This window comes from Bufo bufo, chromosome 5 (genome assembly GCF_905171765.1).
Source record: "Bufo bufo chromosome 5, aBufBuf1.1, whole genome shotgun sequence".
NCBI classification, from domain to species: Eukaryota; Metazoa; Chordata; class Amphibia; order Anura; family Bufonidae; genus Bufo; species Bufo bufo.
Genome location: NC_053393.1, coordinates 528068204 through 528086967, shown reverse-complemented (window position 1 = coordinate 528086967; position 18764 = coordinate 528068204). Strand labels below are relative to the sequence as shown.

General features: G+C 49.6%; 1 protein-coding gene across 1 annotated transcript in view; it reads right to left on the bottom strand.

Annotated features, from left to right (window-relative positions):
* Nucleotides 1–18764, bottom strand: part of VPS50 (VPS50 subunit of EARP/GARPII complex) — a 195183-nt gene that overhangs the window by 90778 nt on the left and 85641 nt on the right. The window contains exon 11 of the mRNA XM_040431195.1: nt 11525–11623. Coding sequence (XP_040287129.1) covers nt 11525–11623 — 99 coding nt within the window. The remainder of the gene's footprint in view (nt 1–11524; nt 11624–18764) is intronic.

The following is an 18764-nucleotide window of genomic DNA, read 5'->3' as shown; positions in this document are numbered from 1 at the left end:
TCTGTCGGCTCTTCTGTGTGGTGTAGTATAGAGGATCTGTCGGCTCTCCTGTGTGGTGTAGTATAAAGGATCTGTCGGCTCTCCTGTGTGGTGTAGTATAGAGGATCTGTCAGCTCTCCTGTGTGGTGTAGTATAGAGGATCTGTCAGCTCTCCTGTGTGGTGTAGTATAGAGGATCTGTCAGCTCTCCTGTGTGGTGTAGTATAGAGGATCTGTCAGCTCTCCTGTGTGGTGTAGTGTAGAGGATCTGTCAGCTCTCCTGTGTGGTGTAGTATAGAGGATCTGTCAGCTCTCCTGTCTGGTGTAGTATAGAGGATCTGTCAGCTCTTCTGTGTGGTGTAGTATAGAGGATCTGTCAGCTCTCCTGTGTGGTGTAGTATAGACGATCTGTCAGCTCTCCTGTGTGATAGAGCAGCGGTCCCCAACCGCCGGGCCGCGGCCCAGGACCGGGCCGTGGAAGATTGTTAGCCGGGCCGCGGCGATCAGGGCAGTCTTTAACTCTGTACTAATGAAGCGCTTCCATTATGGAAGCGCTTCATTAGTACAGAAGGACCAGGGAGCGGTGAAGGATCTGTACTCACCGCTTCCTGGTCCTCGGCTCGGCTATCGGCTGTGCAGGGCTGCGCACAGCGTGAGGTCGCTCTTTGACCTCACGATGTGCGCCGCTATACACAGCCGACAGCAGAATGAAGAGGATCGCGATGGTGACCAGGAGCAGGAGAGGTAAGTGTTTTTTTATTTTATTTTATTTGATTTGCACTGATGGCTGACCTGGGGGACATGGGGCCGACATGGGGGGCTTATGGGCTGGCTGACATGGGGGGCTTATGGGCTGGCTGAGATAGGGGGCTTATGGGCTGGCTGACATGGGGGGCTTATGGGCTGGCTGACATGGGGGGCTTATGGGCTGGCTGACATGGGGGGCTTATGGGCTGGCTGACATGGGGGGCTTATGGGCTGGCTGACATGGGGGGCTTATGGGCTGGCTGACATGGGGGGCTTATGGGCTGGCTGACATGGGGGGCTTATGAGCTGGCTGACATGGGGGGCTTATGGGCTGGCTGACATGGGGGGCTTATGGGCTGGCTGACATGGGGGGCTTATGGGCTGGCTGACATGAGGAGCTAATGGGGGGGCTTATGGCTGACATGTGGGGCTAATGGGGGGCTTATGGCTGACATAAAGGGCTAATTGGGGCTTATGGCTGACATGAAGGGCTAATGGGGGCTTATGGCTGACATGAAGGGCTAATGGGGGCTTATGGCTGACATGAGGGGCTAATGGGGGGCTTATGGCTGACATGAAGGGCTAATGGGGGCTTATGGCTGACATGAGGGGCTAATGGGGGCTTATGGCTGACATGAGGGGCTAATGGGGGGCTTATGGCTGACATGAAGGGCTAATGGGGGCTTATGGCTGACATGAGGGGCTAATGGGGGGCTTATGGCTGACATGGGGGGCTTATGGCTGACATGAGGGGCTAATGGGGGGCTTATGGCTGACATGAGGGGCTAATGGGGGGCTTATGGCTGACATTGGGGGGGGGGGTTATGGCTGACATGGGGGGGTGTATGGCTGACATTGGGGGCTGATAGATGGCTAAAGGTTTGGGGGTTGATCTGAGCCATTGGGGGTCTAATCTGAGGTCTGATTAACATTTGGGGTCTGATTGCTGGTCTGACCTGAGGTGTAATGAAAAATTTTTTTTTCTTATTGTTCTCCTCTAAAACCTAGGTGCATCTTATAGGGCGAAAAATACGGTACAGTGCAGCAGAGACCAGTGCAGCAGAGACCATAGTCAGTTTATATAGTCATTATATAGTGTTATATATTTTAATATGCACCTTTGTGTTTTGTTATGCGCGTGAATCAGTCGGTCCCGCTCACCCCCTAAGCCCCGCCCCAGACCCCCGCCCCCTCCCCCCCCCCCCCAACCGGTCCCTGGGAAAATTGTCTTGCATGAAACCGGTCTTTGGTGCAAAAAAGGTTGGGGACCACTGGTATAGAGGATCTGTCGGCTCTCCTGTGTGGTGTAGTATAGAGCAGCGGTCCCCAACCGCCGGGCCGTGGAGGATTGTTAGCCGGGCCGCGGCGATCAGGGCAGTCTTTAACTCTGTACTAATGAAGCGCTTCCATTAGGGAAGCGCTTCATTAGTACAGAAGGACCAGGGAGCGGTGAAGGATCTGTACTCACCGCTTCCTGGTCCACGGCTCGGCTATCGGCTGTGCAGGGCTGCGCACAGCGTGAGGTCTCTCTGTGACCTCACGCTGTGCGCCGCTATACACAGCCGACAGCAGAATGAAGAGGATCGCGATGGTGACCAGGAGCAGGAGAGGTAAGTGTTTTTTTATTTTATTTTATTTGCACTGGGGGCTGATGGCTGACATGGGGCTGACATGAGGGGGGCTTATGGCTGACATGAGGGGGGCTTATGGCTGGCCAGATGGGGCTTATGGCTGATATGGGGCTGACATGAGGGGGGCTTATGGCTGACATGAGGGGGGCTTATGGCTGACATGAGAGGGGCTTATGGCTGACATGAGGGGGGCTTATGGCTGACATGAGAGGGGCTTATGGCTGACATGAGAGGGGCTTATGGCTGACAAGAGGGGGGCTTATGGCTGACAAGAGGGGGGCTTATGGCTGACAAGAGGGGGGCTTATGGCTGACATGAGGGGGGCTTATGGCTGACATGAGGGGGGCTTATGGCTGACATGGGGGGGGCTTATGGCTGACATGAGGGGGGCTTATGGCTGATATGAGGGGGGCTTATGGCTGACCAGAGGGGGGCTTATGGCTGACCAGAGGGGGGCTTATGGCTGACCAGAGGGGGGCTGATGGCTGACATGGGGCTGACATGAGGGGGGCTTATGGCTGACATGAGGGGGGCTTATGGCTGACATGAGGGGGGCTTATGGCTGACATGAGGGGGGCTTATGGCTGACATGAGGGGGGCTTATGGCTGACATGAGGGGGGCTTATGGCTGACATGAGGGGGGCTTATGGCTGACCAGAGGGGGGCTTATGGCTGACCAGAGGGGGGCTTATGGCTGACCAGAGGGGGGCTTATGGCTGACCAGAGGGGGGGCTTATGGCTGACCAGAGGGGGGCTTATGGCTGACCAGAGGGGGGCTGATGGCTGACATGGGGCTGATGGCTGACATGGGGCTGACATGAGGGGGGCTTATGGCTGACCAGAGGGGGGCTGATGGCTGACATGGGGCTGACATGAGGGGGGCTTATGGCTGACATGAGGGGGGCTTATGGCTGACCAGAGGGGGGCTTATGGCTGACCAGAGGGGGGCTTATGGCTGACCAGAGGGGGGCTTATGGCTGACCAGAGGGGGGCTTATGGCTGACCAGAGGGGGGCTTATGGCTGACCAGAGGGGGGCTTATGGCTGACCAGAGGGGGGCTTATGGCTGACCAGAGGGGGGCTTATGGCTGACCAGAGGGGGGCTTATGGCTGACCAGAGGGGGGCTTATGGCTGACATTGGGGGGGTGTTATGGCTGACATTGGGGGGGTTATGGCTGACATTGGGGGGGGTTATGGCTGACATTGGGGGGGGTTATGGCTGACATTGGGGGGGTTATGGCTGACATTGGGGGGGTTATGGCTGACATTGGGGGGGGGTTATGGCTGACATTGGGGGGGGTTATGGCTGACATTGGGGGGGTTATGGCTGACATTGGGGGGGGTTATGGCTGACATTGGGGGCTGATAGATGGCTAAAGGTTTGGGGGTTGATCTGAGCCATTTGGGGTCTGATCTGAGGTCTGATTAACATTGGGGGTCTGATTGCTGGTCTGACCTGAGGTGTAATGAATTGTTTTTTTCTTATTGTTCTCCTCTAAAACCTAGGTGCATCTTATAGGGCGAAAAATACGGTACAGTGCAGCAGAGACCAGTGCAGCAGAGACCAGTGCAGCAGAGACCAGTGCAGCAGAGACCATAGTCAGTTTATATAGTCATTATATAGTGTTATATATTTTAATATGCACCTTGTGTTTTGTTATGCGCGTGAATCAGTCAGCCCCGCCCACCCCCTAAGCCCCGCCCAGAACCCCCGCCCCCTTTTCCCCCCCACCCGGTCCCTGGGAAAATTGTCTCGCATGAAACCGGTCCTTGGTGCAAAAAAGGTTGGGGACCACTGGTATAGAGGATCTGTCGGCTCTCCTGTGTGGTGTAGTATAGAGGATCTGTCGGCTCTCCTGTGTGGTGTAGTATAGAGGATCTGTCAGCTCTCCTGTGTGGTGTAGTATAGAGGATCTGTCAGCTCTCCTGTGTGGTGTAGTATAGAGGATCTGTCGGCTCTCCTGTGTGGTGTAGTATAGATGATCTGTCGGCTCTCCTGTGTGGTGTAATATAGAGGATCTGTCAGCTCTCCTGTGTGGTGTAGTATAGAGGATCTGTCAGCTCTCCTGTGTGGTGTAGTATAGAGGATCTGTCAGCTCTCCTTTGTGGTGTAGTATAGAGGATCTGTCAGCTCTCCTGTGTGGTGTAGTATAGAGGATCTGTCAGGTCTCCTGTGTGGTGTAGTATAGAGGATCTGTCAGCTCTCCTGTGTGGTGTAGTATAGAGGATCTGTCAGCTCTTCTGTGTGGTGTAGTATAGAGGATCTGTCAGCTCTCCTGTGTGGTGTAGTATAGAGGATCTGTCAGCTCTCCTGTGTGGTGTAGTATAGAGGATCTGTCAGCTCTTCTGTGTGGTGTAGTATAGAGGATCTGTCAGGTCTCCTGTGTGGTGTAGTATAGAGGATCTGTCAGCTCTCCTTTGTGGTGTAGTATAGAGGATCTGTCAGCTCTCCTGTGTGGTGTAGTATAGAGGATCTGTCAGGTCTCCTGTGTGGTGTAGTATAGAGGATCTGTCAGCTCTCCTGTGTGGTGTAGTATAGAGGATCTGTCGGCTCTCCTGTGTGGTGTAGTATAGAGGATCTGTCGGCTCTCCTGTGCGGTGTAGTATAGAGGATCTGTCCGCTCTCCTGTGCGGTGTAGTATAGAGGATCTGTCAGCTCTCCTGTGCGGTGTAGTATAGAGGATCTGTCAGCTCTCCTGTGTGGTGTAGTATAGAGGATCTGTCGGCTCTCCTGTGTGGTGTAGTATAGAGGATCTGTCGGCTCTCCTGTGTGGTGTAGTATAGAGGATCTGTCAGCTCTCCTGTGTGGTGTAGTATAGAGGATCTGTCGGCTCTCCTGTGTGGTGTAGTATAGAGGATCTGTCGGCTCTCCTGTGTGGTGTAGTATAGAGGATCTGTCACCTCTCCTGTGTGGTGTAGTATAGAGGATCTGTCAGCTCTTCTGTGTGGTGTAGTATAGAGGATCTGTCAGCTCTCCTGTGTGGTGTAGTATAGAGGATCTGTCAGCTCTCCTGTGTGGTGTAGTATAGAGGATCTGTCAGCTCTTCTGTGTGGTGTAGTATAGAGGATCTGTCAGGTCTCCTGTGTGGTGTAGTATAGAGGATCTGTCAGCTCTCCTTTGTGGTGTAGTATAGAGGATCTGTCAGCTCTCCTGTGTGGTGTAGTATAGAGGATCTGTCAGCTCTCCTGTGTGGTGTAGTATAGAGGATCTGTCAGGTCTCCTGTGTGGTGTAGTATAGAGGATCTGTCAGCTCTCCTGTGTGGTGTAGTATAGAGGATCTGTCAGCTCTCCTGTGTGGTGTAGTATAGAGGATCTGTCGGCTCTCCTGTGTGGTGTAGTATAGAGGATCTGTCGGCTCTCCTGTGTGGTGTAGTATAGAGGATCTGTCCGCTCTCCTGTGTGGTGTAGTATAGAGGATCTGTCAGCTCTCCTGTGCGGTGTAGTATAGAGGATCTGTCGGCTCTCCTGTGTGGTGTAGTATAGAGGATCTGTCGGCTCTCCTGTGTGGTGTAGTATAGAGGATCTGTCGGCTCTCCTGTGTGGTGTAGTATAGAGGATCTGTTAGCTCTCCTGTGTGGTGTAGTATAGAGGATCTGTCGGCTCTCCTGTGTGGTGTAGTATAGAGGATCTGTCAGCTCTCCTGTGTGGTGTAGGATAGAGGATCTGTCAGCTCTCCTGTGTGGTGTAGTATAGAGGATCTGTCGGCTCTCCTGTGTGGTGTAGTATAGAGGATCTGTCGGCTCTCCTGTGTGGTGTAGTATAGAGGATCTGTCAGCTCTCCTGTGTGGTGTAGTATAGAGGATCTGTCGGCTCTCCTGTGTGGTGTAGTATAGAGGATCTATCAGCTCTCCTGTGTAGTGTAGTATAGAGGATCTATCAGCTCTCCTGTGTGGTGTAGTATAGAGGATCTGTCGGCTCTCCTGTGTGGTGTAGTATAGAGGATCTGTCCGCTCTCCTGTGTGGTGTAGTATAGAGGATCTGTGAACTATTTTCCCGAGTCATTGCCATGACTCCGGTATGCAGAATGCAGGATAGTGATGTGATGGTTCACTTACATCGATCAGCAGTACAACTTAATGCATTTTGCTAAAATAAAAATCAATCCGGCTGTTTGACATCTTCATAACAAAACTTTAATGGCTGCTTTTAAGCTTTGGGTGATTATTCTCCAGAATTACTCCGCCATCCACCATCTAGAGATGATTTCTCCTTAAGATGAATTTTAATTATTTCTTCCTTTCAAGTTTGCTAAACTCTTTCCCCTTAATAGAAGCATTAAAGCACTCACAGCCTAAGTGGTTCTCTAACAAACTGTACTCAGTTTATGCCCCAAGTATACCCAGGTATCTGCTCTTTTCTGAAGAACATTGGAGGATGTGGTCCGTGTTCTGAAGCACTGGACATTATGTATTTTAAGACACTTTGTAATAGTTTTTCTTGCATGCTTTCTAAATGAGCAGATTCTTCCAGAGTGCACAGAGTTTATTTTGTAGGCCTAGGCCGATGAGACAGGAGAGTAATGTGTAGCTTCCCATCAGAATAGGTCGCCTTGTCAATGGCAGATGGGCTCAGACAAGATGATGTGTGCAAAGAACCTAGGGGAGGAATTATCATTCTTTATGGAGAGCACCTAGAGGCTGTAAGAGGCCATGCAATGCTTCTCTGGGAAAAAGACATGCAAATTAGATCTCTTTCCATAAAGTAAAGAAGTAGAAATAGTGCCCCCTGGATCCTTGCAAAGGCATCTCACACAGTTAGGTATTCCGGTTTTTATTTTATATTTATTTGTTTATATAATAGGAAACCATACCATGCATTTCACATATCAGGCTGTTGACTCCTATATGCAATAGAATGGTATAGTCCATGTATCAAACCTATGTAATGCATCCATATCCCAACTGAAATATGGCATCACTCCCTTCACATCATATAACCCCTGACAGTCAGTAAGCAGCAGTGTTACCTGACATACCGTACATGTGCTGGGACCCCAGGCAGCACACATCCATGTGATGTGTAAATAGGATTTGTGGTTGAATCGTGATTTGCATTGTGGTTATTACAGTAACTACATCACTGTGTTTATTTACATGGCTGCCTGTCTCTAGGCGACTTGGAAAACAGCAGCCTGTCTCTATTTGACTTGGAAAACGGCTGCCTGTCTCTATTTGACTTGGAAAACGGCAGCCTGTCTCTATTTGACTTGGAAAACGGCAGCCTGTCTCTATTTGACTTGGAAAACGGCAGCCTGTCTCTATTTGACTTGGAAAACGGCAGCCTGTCTCTAGGTGACTTAAAAATGGCTGCCCGTCTCTAGGTGACTTGTAAAAATGGCTGCCCGTCTCTAGGTGACTTGTAAAAATGGCTGCCCGTCTCTAGGTGACTTGTAAAAATGGCTGCCCGTCTCTAGGTGACTTGTAAAAATGGCTACCCGTCTCTAGGTGACTTGTAAAAATGGCTGCCCGTCTCTAGGTGACTTGTAAAAATGGCTGCCCGTCTCTAGGTGACTTGTAAAAATGGCTGCCCGTCTCTAGGTGACTTGTAAAAATGGCTGCCCGTCTCTAGGTGACTTGTAAAAATGGCTGCCCGTCTCTAGGTGACTTGTAAAAATGGCTGCCCGTCTCTAGGTGACTTGTAAAAATTTTCTTATTTTCCTCCTCAAAAACCTAGGTGCGTCTTATGGGCAGGTGCATCTTATACGGCGAAAAATACGGTATATACGGATGGAGTAGAGTTAACACTCCTGTTTTCTGAGATTTCTGAGTTGTGTTATCTAATCTAAGCAAACACCTTCAATTGCTTTTCAATGGCTTTTGTCTCAAGATAACGCGATGAGTTAGGAAATTTGAGTTCAGAGCTGGAGTGCTAACCCTGCTCCATCTGTAGATACATCACTCACAAAAAGTTAGGGATAATTGGCTTGTGGGTGAACTTAACCACCTAACTGTTTTCCCCGAGTCCAGCTTGGGCAGTGGGAAAAATAGCTAACTGTTCTGCCCGAGCTGGGCTCGGGGAGAAAGTGGAGGGGGGAGGGGGCTGCTTAGACGCTGCTATCTCCTGAATAGTAGCAGCTAGAAACATTCCAGGCTTTCATACAAGACCAAAATTGCAGCATTAGCCCAGGCAACAAAGGAGAAATCACTGTTAGAAATCGAGTCGGGAATAATTGCGGGTAAAATCTGTTTTTATTTTCACCTTGAGCTGCATTCACAGCATTCCGATTTCTATCAGTGTTATCTTCCCCTGTACTGAACATATTGCTGTGTATTTAAAGGGATTCTGTCATCAGATTTAACCCCTCTAACCTAAACATATGCTCATGTCCAGACTAATAAGAAGAATCCTAAGCTGGCCTTATTAAACCTCACTGTGGCTCTATCTGCCCAAAAAACTGTTTTTTATAACCTGTCAATCACTTACTTAAGGTGCTCAAGGGGAGGTCCGTTAATACAGGGTGCCCGGCCGCACCCCTCGCCGCCCGGTGCCCAGCGCCGCCTTCCCTGTCTTCAGTGCCACCTTCTACAGCTCAGCGCCGCCTCCGCAATCCTCCCCGTCCCCATCAGGCCGGCGCATGTGCACTTCGCTCAACGAAGCCGCTGCCAGGAGTCCGCATGGGTGCATCAGGCTGAGCCTAGTGCGCAGGCGCGGGATCTGGCAGAGGGACGGGGAGGATTGCGGAGGCGGCGCTGAGCTGTAGAAGGCGGTGAAGCCGGAACTGGGCACCGGACGTCGAGGGGTGTGGCCGGGCACCCTGTATTAACGGACCTCCCCTTTGGCACCTTAAGTAAGTGATTGACAGGTTATAAAAACCTGTATTTTGGGCAGATAGAGCCACAGTGAGGTTTAATAAGGCCAGCTTAGGATTCTTCTTATTAGTCTGGACATGAGCATATGTTTAGGTTAGAGGGGTTAAATCTGATGACAGAATCCCTTTAATACACTATATAACCCAAAATGGTTCCTAAAAAACCTACAAATAAAATAAATAAAAAATTTGAAGAAAAAAATAAAAAAAGTTATGACTGCTACAACACAAAGGGGGAAAATATTATTGGTACTTAAGGCTAAAATTAATGATGTCACCAAGAGGTTAAAAATACAATAGTGTCCCCTGAGTTGTGTGCCAACAAGATTTACTGCAGACACACATAAAAAATCTACAATAAAAAACATGACATTTTTGGGAGGGTTTTTCCAATTTTAACGTGACTGTTAGAAGGTTAATGTGACCTTCTCTAAACTTTTGAATGCACATGTCCAATGTTCAATGTTTCAGCACTTTTTGCACAATTTGCTGTTCTCTAACAAGGAGCTTAAAGGGCTTTTGTCACCCCACTAAAGTGATATTTTTTTTTTGGGCTAGTTAAATTAGTTATATTGCGATATATGAAAATATAATGCTCTTACTTACTTTGATTCAGCAGTTTCTTCCAAAAACGAAGTTTTATAATATGTAAATCAGGTCTCTACCAGCAAGTAGGGCGGCTACTTGCTGGCGCACTGAGGGAGTGCTGAGGAGATGAGCCTCCTCATCTCAGAGCGCCTGCGCCGAATGAACACAGGCGCGCGATTTTTGAAATGCCGACAGGGCCGGCCGGAGGAGGAGATCCCGGCTGGCCCTGTCAATCAACGCGACGAGGGGGCGGTTTTCTGCAGCAGCTACCAGCAAGTAGCCGCCCTACTTGCTGGTAGAGACCTGATTTACATATTATAAAACTTCGTTTTTGGGAGAAACTGCTGAATCAAAGTAAGTAAGAGCATTATATTTTCGTATATCGCAATATAACTAATTTAACTAGCCCAAAAAAAACAAAACACTTTAGTGGGGTGACAGAAGCCCTTTAACGGCAAAATTCACAACAGGTGTTGGATCCATGAATCGCGCAATAAATTTTCCGGTTCAATTAGAATTGGCATTTAAACAGTCCTCCTCATCATGCTGTTCACACTTTGACATCATGAGACCAAGACGACACCTAACACTTGATCAACAGTACCTCACCATTGCGAGGCTTCAAGCAGGATGTTTTCACACGGAAGTGGCCACTGAGCTTAGGGTGTCACAGGGATCAGGTGAGTCAATGTGTAGAGGCTCATAACTTTGTACCCCAGAACCTCAATGACCTGAGGGCTGCCCTTTCAAGAACAGTGGGATGCCATGCCCCAGCAGATAATAAGTCGACTTTTGAACAGCAGGAGACGTCGTTGTCGAGCTGGAATTGATGCTCAAGGCCACAGGACAAGTTTCTAAGACACTGACATTTTTGTGAGGGTAGAGCATATCCACCTCTGGTGTCGGCTTTTGTTTCAATAAATTGTTTGAGATGAGGAAATCACCATCGCTGCTTCTACTTAAAGGATAACTGTCATATTTTTTTTATTTGCTAGTTTATTAGAGCTAGGCATGTATACCTGAGTTAGTCTGTCAATGATTGTCAGAAGATCTGTAATTACCTTATAATAACAGCTTCCATTAATGTCCTCTGTCCCTTTCCACTGCTCCCTTAAAAGACCGTTGTTGTGGCTCATCTGTTTCTGGCTAGGAAGACAGAGGGGCGGTCCTTCTCACTGCATTACTGCATTAGGCTTCAGAGTGAGGAGGCGTGTCTCTCAGTAATCCAATCTGATTGGCTGGTAGGAAGCTGCTGGCTACAGCAAGTTTGTATGTGACCTGAGGGAAAGCAGTTTTGGCCTCAGAGAACTGGCAGAAGAGCCATCTTGAGAAGATCCTCATAATATAGGATTAAAAACAAGTGTAACTAAGGGGAAAACTCAAGGAAAAACCAGTGGTAAAAAAAAAATTGTTTTTCTCAATAACGGCGGCAGGCAGTGAGATGGCACTAATATAGTTATGTTCAGCTGATGTTAACAAATCGCTGGGGCAGAAACACTGAAGCCCCTCTAGACAGAAAATAACGCCAGTCATTTGTGCCCACGGGCTTTGCCAGTGAAGTGGGCGAGAGCTCTTTTATGTTGCTGTTAATAAAATGACTGTACAGAAGCCGCGGGCGGCAGCGTGCATTTATTGTTTGTTTCATTTCACATCTGAACAGGACTCAGAGGGGTAAAGAACCCCTAAGACCATCTTACTAATGTACAACGAAGATTTACACAGACAGTGCCCCCCTCAGCTGAACGCCTGTCTTAGCGGGTCATCCCCTTACCTGTGTTTTCCCCAGAAGTCTATACGCCTGCTGCACTTTTGTATAGTGAGTGACATCAAAGTTCTTGCAGATCTTACAGAGTGCCACATCTAGTTGTTCCTATAGAAAAATAAAAACAAAAAAAAACATTATATACTTTTATATATGTTACGGTTACACACACAAAGTACAAGCCCATTTCCATACAGACCCATGTATAGGCAAGGACACAATGCAAGTCCTCCATCCAAAGCAGGGTGAGGAATTTTTATATTATTCAGTCACAAGTATTTTGGGATAAAAAAAATTGTAATAGGTTTTTATTATTACATTGGCTTCCATAGCTCCTATGTTTCACACTATATAGCAGCTGCAGAAAGTCATTCTGTGCTAAATCAGTCAGAGAGCTTGTCTGACAGCTCGGTCTCCACCGCCTCGCTCCTGAACAGTTTTCTAAGCTGATTTATGCCCAAATGAAAGAATTTATCACAGGATGGCTTTCTGCAGCTGCTCTGTACTGTGAAACATCAAAACCGCAGATGCCAAACGCTGCAGCATTTTTTTTATAAAACCTTTTAGAATTTTTAGCCCAAAATACATGTAAATCAATAATAAAAAATGGCTCCTGAAGGTATCCATAACTTAAGGATGTAGCCCTGTTTGTTATTAGGCTAAGATAGGAATATCAATTTAAGGCCTCATGCACACGACCGTTGTTTTGGTCCGTATCCGAGCCGCAGTTTTTGCGGCTTGGATGCGTACCTATTCACTTGTGGGTCGTGTGCCGTCCGCATCCGTTGCTACGTTTCAGAGCTGAACCCGGACGTACCTCCATTTTCTCCCAGGAAGCCCCCCTGACTTGAGCATCGGAGCAGCTCATAGGCATTTTTGAAGATCCGGTCTCTCCATGGGGCTGCCAGGAAGCCCCGGTGACGTCACTAGCACTGATGGGCAGGCTTTAGCGCTGCCCTTGCCTGTAAAACGGCTAGGGCAGCGCTAAAGCACGCCCATCAGAGCCGGTGACATCACCGAACACACTGCAGGGCGGAAGCTTCCGCCCGGCAGTGTATGATTGTAAACAAAAGAGCCCGTGCTCTGGGCAAAAGAGAGCATCGGAGCATGAACTGCTCCGATGCTCAAGTCAGGGGGGCTGCCGGGTTGAAATTATGGGTATGTCCGGGTTCAGAGCTGAAAAGGGTTGTCCCACGGAAAAAAAAAAAAAAAGAAATCATTTTTTTTTTTCAAACCAGTACCTAGATCACACTTTTGTAATTGCATGTAATTAAAAAATGTAGTACAGCCACAGAGTTATTCAATAAAATGCATCTGTGTAGTGCCACCTGTGATGGTTACAGGAAAAGAGCTGCAGCAGAAAGGACACATCCCCTGAGCTGTAATAGGGAGAGCTGCAGCAAAAAGGACACCGCCCTGAGCTGTGACAGGGAGAGATCTCCAGCAGAACGGACACGTCCCCTGAGCTGTGATAGGAAGAGAGCTGCAGCAGAAAGGACACGTCCCCTGAGCTGTGATATGGAGAGAGCTGCAGCAGAAAGGACACCGCCCTGAGCTGTGACAGGGAGAGATCTCCAGCAGAACGGACACATCCCCTGAGCTGTAATAGGGAGAGCTGCAGCAAAAAGGACACCACCCTGAGCTGTGACAGGGAGAGAGCTACAGCAGAACAGACACGTCCCCTGAGCTGTGATAGGAAGAGAGCTGCAGCAGAAAGGACACATCCCCTGAGCTGTGATATGGAGAGAGCTGCAGCAGAAAGGACACATCCCCTGAGCTGTAATAGGGAGAGCTGCAGCAAAAAGGACACCGCCCTGAACTGTAATAGAGAGAGCTGCAGTAAAAAGGACACCGCCCTGAGCTGTGACAGGGAGAGATCTCCAGCAGAACGGACACGTCCCCTGAGCTGTGATAGGAAGAGAGCTGCAGCAGAAAGGACACGTCCCCTGAGCTGTGATATGGAGAGAGCTGCAGCAGAAAGGACACCGCCCTGAGCTGTGACAGGGAGAGATCTCCAGCAGAACGGACACGTCCCCTGAGCTGTAATAGGGAGAGCTGCAGCAAAAAGGACACCACCCTGAGCTGTGACAGGGAGAGAGCTACAGCAGAACAGACACGTCCCCTGAGCTGTGATAGGAAGAGAGCTGCAGCAGAAAGGACACATCCCCTGAGCTGTGATATGGAGAGAGCTGCAGCAGAAAGGACACCGCCCTGAGCTGTGACAGGGAGAGATCTCCAGCAGAACGGACACGTCCCCTGAGCTGTAATAGGGAGAGCTGCAGCAAAAAGGACACCACCCTGAGCTGTGACAGGGAGAGAGCTACAGCAGAACAGACACGTCCCCTGAGCTGTGATAGGAAGAGAGCTGCAGCAGAAAGGACACATCCCCTGAGCTGTGATATGGAGAGAGCTGCAGCAGAAAGGACACCGCCCTGAGCTGTGATAGGGAGAGAACTGCAGCAGAAAGGAAACATCCACTGAGCTGTGATAGAGAGATAGGACACACTCCCTGAGCTGTAATAGAGAGAGCTGAAGCGGAAAGGACGTGCCCACTGAGCTGTACTATGGATAGCTGCAGCGGAAAGGACATGCCCCTGAGCAGCCAGCTTGAATCCATCTAGCAGAGCAATTGAAGCATTGAATGTGGAGATCTCTGGACCCATGTGAGGTACAGGGCTGGTTCTAGCTTTGTTAGAAAGAGATTGTTATATACTATATGATCTCTGATTTTCATTTTTTACATCAATCATGTCGTGACCCCTTTAATTTTCTATAAGTATCACAGCAGGTACCTTTCTTTTCACAAAGTCAAGAGTCTGAGACGCCTGATATCAAATGAGCAGCAAGAAGGAGAAAATGCAAGTAATCTCCAATCCAGGCCGCCGGCCCCGAGAGCGACACATCCGAATGCTTCCACCAACGCCCCCGGCAGTCGCTTCCGGACAAGGATTTTCATTTTCTCCTTGCTGAAAATGTCATTATCTGTATTATACAGTACAGGGCGTTAAAGTGATGCGCGGCCTCCGCCATCAAGACAGGCAAGCGGATATTCACGGTAATCCCTGGGTAATGGAGTGGGAGTAGAGAAGAATATGTAGTGGGAGGCAGGGTGGCTGCACGATGGGACTTACCTTTTAGAGCGTGCGTGCCGATATTGATGTGCTGATAAAATCATCATGGGGGATATGCTGCCAAGTCCTCAAATTGAGAAGGTCATGAGGGCGGCAATAGGAATGAATATCAATTATTGGGGTGTGCCGGAAGAGAATGTGATCGTGGTGTATAACGGTGCGAACACAGCCATAGCGGGCTAGGAAGGGATAGACCTATCGTGGCATTCATAGCATGTCGACAGGATAGGCCATAAAGGTCAGACAGGTGCGGGTCCCGGCTCTGATCTCAAGAATGGAGCCTGCCGTGAAAGGAGAGGACGCCCCTTGAAATAGAAGAGAGTCCCAGAAGTGGGACCTACACCTACTGAAACATTTTTGGCATATTCTATCAATACAGTATCCTATGAGGTAGAAGCCAATTATCCCATCATCTATTTATCCCCAGGACTGTGACGAGGGGACATCCTCTGCGTCTGGAGGAAAGAAGGTTTGTACACAAACATAGAAGAGGATTCTTTACGGTAAGAGCAGTGAGACTATGGAACTCTCTGCCTGAGGAGGTGGTGATGGTGAGTACAATAAAGGAATTCAAGAGGGGCCTGGATGTGTTTCTGGAGTGTAATAATATTACAGGCTATAGCTACTAGAGAGGGGTCGTTGATCCAGGGAGTTATTCTGATTGACTGATTGGAGTCGGGAAGGAATTTTTTATTCCCCTAAAGTGAGGAAAATTGGCTTCTACCTCACAGGGTTTTTTTTGCCTTCCTCTGGATCAACTTGCAGGATAACAGGCCGAACTGGATGGACAAATGTCTTTTTTCAGCCTTATGTACTATGTTACTATCCCCGCAATTGTTTGGGATCCTGGAAAACCCCTTTAAAGAGCACCTGTCAGGAGTATCAATCCAAGCAAATTGCCTGGTAGGGTTGAGTCTGCTGATTAAAAGGGCATCTGAACTTTGCTGATCAGTTGTGTGTGCGCTTGGCAGCTGAAGGCATCTGTGTTGGTCTCATGTTCATATGTGCCCGCATTGCTGAGAAAAATGATGTTTTAGTATATGCAAATGAGCCTTTAGGAGCAACGGGGGCGTAGCCATTACACCTAGAGGCTCTGCTCTCTCTGCGACTGGCGCGCCCTCTGCACTATGATTTAACAGACCCAGGTGCGATCACGTTTTCATTGTCTGGCCCTATCGATCAAATAGAAGAGGGCGCAGCAGTTGAAGAAAGAGCTGAGCCTCTAGGTGTAACGGCAACGCCCCCATTGCTCCTAAAGACTCATCTGCATATACTAAAACATCATTTTTCTCAGCAATGCGGGCACATACGACCATGAGACCAACACAGGTGCCTTCAGCTGCCAAGTGCACATGGAACAGGTCAGCCGGTAACATGGGTACAAATCTGCTGACAGATGCCCTTTAAGATGACACCTGGTTTAATGGGTTGCTTCTGCTGGCCAGTGATCTTTTCTATAATACTTTATACTCTTTTCTATAGGATACTCTACAGTGGATATAAAAAGTCTACACACCCCTGTTAAAATGTCAGGTTTCTGTGATGTAAAAAAAATAACAAAGATAAATCATTTCAGAACTTTTTCCACCTTTAATGTGACCTATAAACTGTACAACTCAACTGAAAAACAAACTGAAATCTTTTAGGTGGAGGGAAGAAAAAATATAAAAATAAAATAATATGGTTGCACAAGTGTGCACACCCTTAAACTAATACTTTGTTGAAGCACCTTTGATTTTATTACAGCACTCAGTCTTTTTGGTATGAGTCTATCAGCATGGCACATATTGACTTGGCAAGATTTGCCCGCTCTTCTTTGCAAAAACACTCCAAATCTGTCGGATTGCGAGGGTATCTCCTGGGCACAGCCCTCTTCAGATCACCCCACAGATTTTCAATCGGATTCAGGTCTAGGCTCTGGCTGGGCCATTCCAAAACTTTAATCTTCTTCTGGTGAAGCCATTCCTTTGTTGATTTGGATGTATGCTTTGGGTCGTTGTCATGCTGAAGGATGAAGTTCCTCTTCATGTTCAGCTTTCTAGCAGAAGCCTGAAGGTTTTGTGCCAATATTGACTGGTATTTGGAACTGTTCATAATTCCCTCTACAGTAGGTGAACCCGATTTTGTGTCAATCTCGCTCTCTTTCTCGGCGAGATTGAGCACCTACGAGCCCCATCGCGGGAGCCAGCGCCGAGCTGGCTTGCCGCGATGGAGACAGAGCCGTCATAGAAGCGACGGGAGATCCGACTTGGATTCCCGCCAATTCTACACGTGTGCAGCGTTTGTTATGAATCCTGAGGGGGAAGTCCCCGCCGGATTTTAAATAAAAATCCGGCATGGGTCCCCCCCTCAGGAGCATACCGGGCCCTTAGGTCTGTTATGGGTTGTAAGGAGAGCCCCCCCTACGCCGAAAAAAACGGCGTAGGGGTCCCCCTACAATCCATACCAGACCCGTATCCAAAGCACGCTACCCGGCCAGCCAGGAAGGGAGTGGGGACGAGCGAGCGCCCCCCCCCCCCCCCCCCCCTCCTGAGCCGTACCAGGCTGCATGCCCTCAACATGGGGGGGTTGGGTGCTCTGGGGCAGGGGGCGCACTGCGGCCCCCCCACCTCAGAGCACCCTGTCCCCATGTTGATGAGGACAGGGCCCCTTCCCGACAACCCTGGCCGTTGGTTGTCGGGGTATGCGGGCGGGAGGCTTATCGGAATCTGGGAGCCCCCTTTAATAAGGGGGCCCCCAGATACCGGCCCCCCACCCTAAGTGAATGAGTATGGGGTACATCGTACCCCTACCCATTCACCTGCAAGAAAAGTGGTAAAAACACAAATAAACCACACAGTGTATTAAAATATTTTATTTTTCTGCTCCGGAGGCCGCCCCCTGTCTTCTTTATTAGCTCTTTTACCAGGGGGGGCTCTTCTTCTTCCGCTATCCCGACGGGTCTTCTCCGCTATCCGGGGGGTCTTCTCAACTCTCCGGGGTTCTCCTTCTGTCTTCGCCGCTCTCCGTTGTTGACTCGGCGCACCCCGGTTCTTCGTCTCGCGAGATCTCGGATTTTAAATAAAAATTTAGCGAGACGAAGAACCGGGGTGCGCCGAGTCAACAACGGAGAGCGGCGAAGACAGAAGGAGAACCCCGGAGAGTTGAGAAGACCCCCCGGATAGCGGAGAAGACCCGTCGGGATAGCGGAAGAAGAAGAGCCCCCCCTGGTAAAAGAGCTAATAAAGAAGACAGGGGGGTCTTCTCAACTCTCCGGGGTTCTCCTTCTGTCTTCGCCGCTCTCCGTTGTTGACTCGGCGCACCCCGGTTCTTCGTCTCGCTAAATTTTTATTTAAAATCCGAGATCTCGCGAGACGAAGAACCGGGGTGCGCCGAGTCAACAACGGAGAGCGGCGAAGACAGAAGGAGAACCCCGGAGAGTTGAGAAGACCCCCCGGATAGCGGAGAAGACCCGTCGGGATAGCGGAAGAAGACAGAAGGAGAACCCCGGAGAGTTGAGAAGACCCCCCGGATAGCGGAGAAGACCCGTCGGGATAGCGGAAGAAGACAGAAGGAGAACCCCGGAGAGTTGAGAAGACCCCCCGGATAGCGGAGAAGACCCGTCGGGATAGCGGAAGAAGAAGAGCCCCCCCTGGTAAAAGAGCTAATAAAGAAGACAGGGGGCGGCCTCCGGAGCAGAAAAATAAAATATTTTAATACACTGTGTGGTTTATTTGTGTTTTTACCACTTTTCTTGCAGGTGAATGGGTAGGGGTACGATGTACCCCATACTCATTCACTTAGGGTGGGGGGCCGGTATCTGGGAGCCCCCTTATTAAAGGGGGCTCCCAGATTCCGATAAGCCTCCCGCCCGCATACCCCGACAACCAACGGCCAGGGTTGTCGGGAAGGGGCCCTGTCCTCATCAACATGGGGACAGGGTGCTCTGAGGTGGGGGGGCCGCAGTGCGCCCCCTGCCCCAGAGCACCCAACCCCCCCATGTTGAGGGCATGCAGCCTGGTACGGCTCAGGAGGGGGGGGGGGGGCGCTCGCTCGTCCCCACTCCCTTCCTGGCTGGCCGGGTAGCGTGCTTTGGATACGGGTCTGGTATGGATTGTAGGGGGACCCCTACGCCGTTT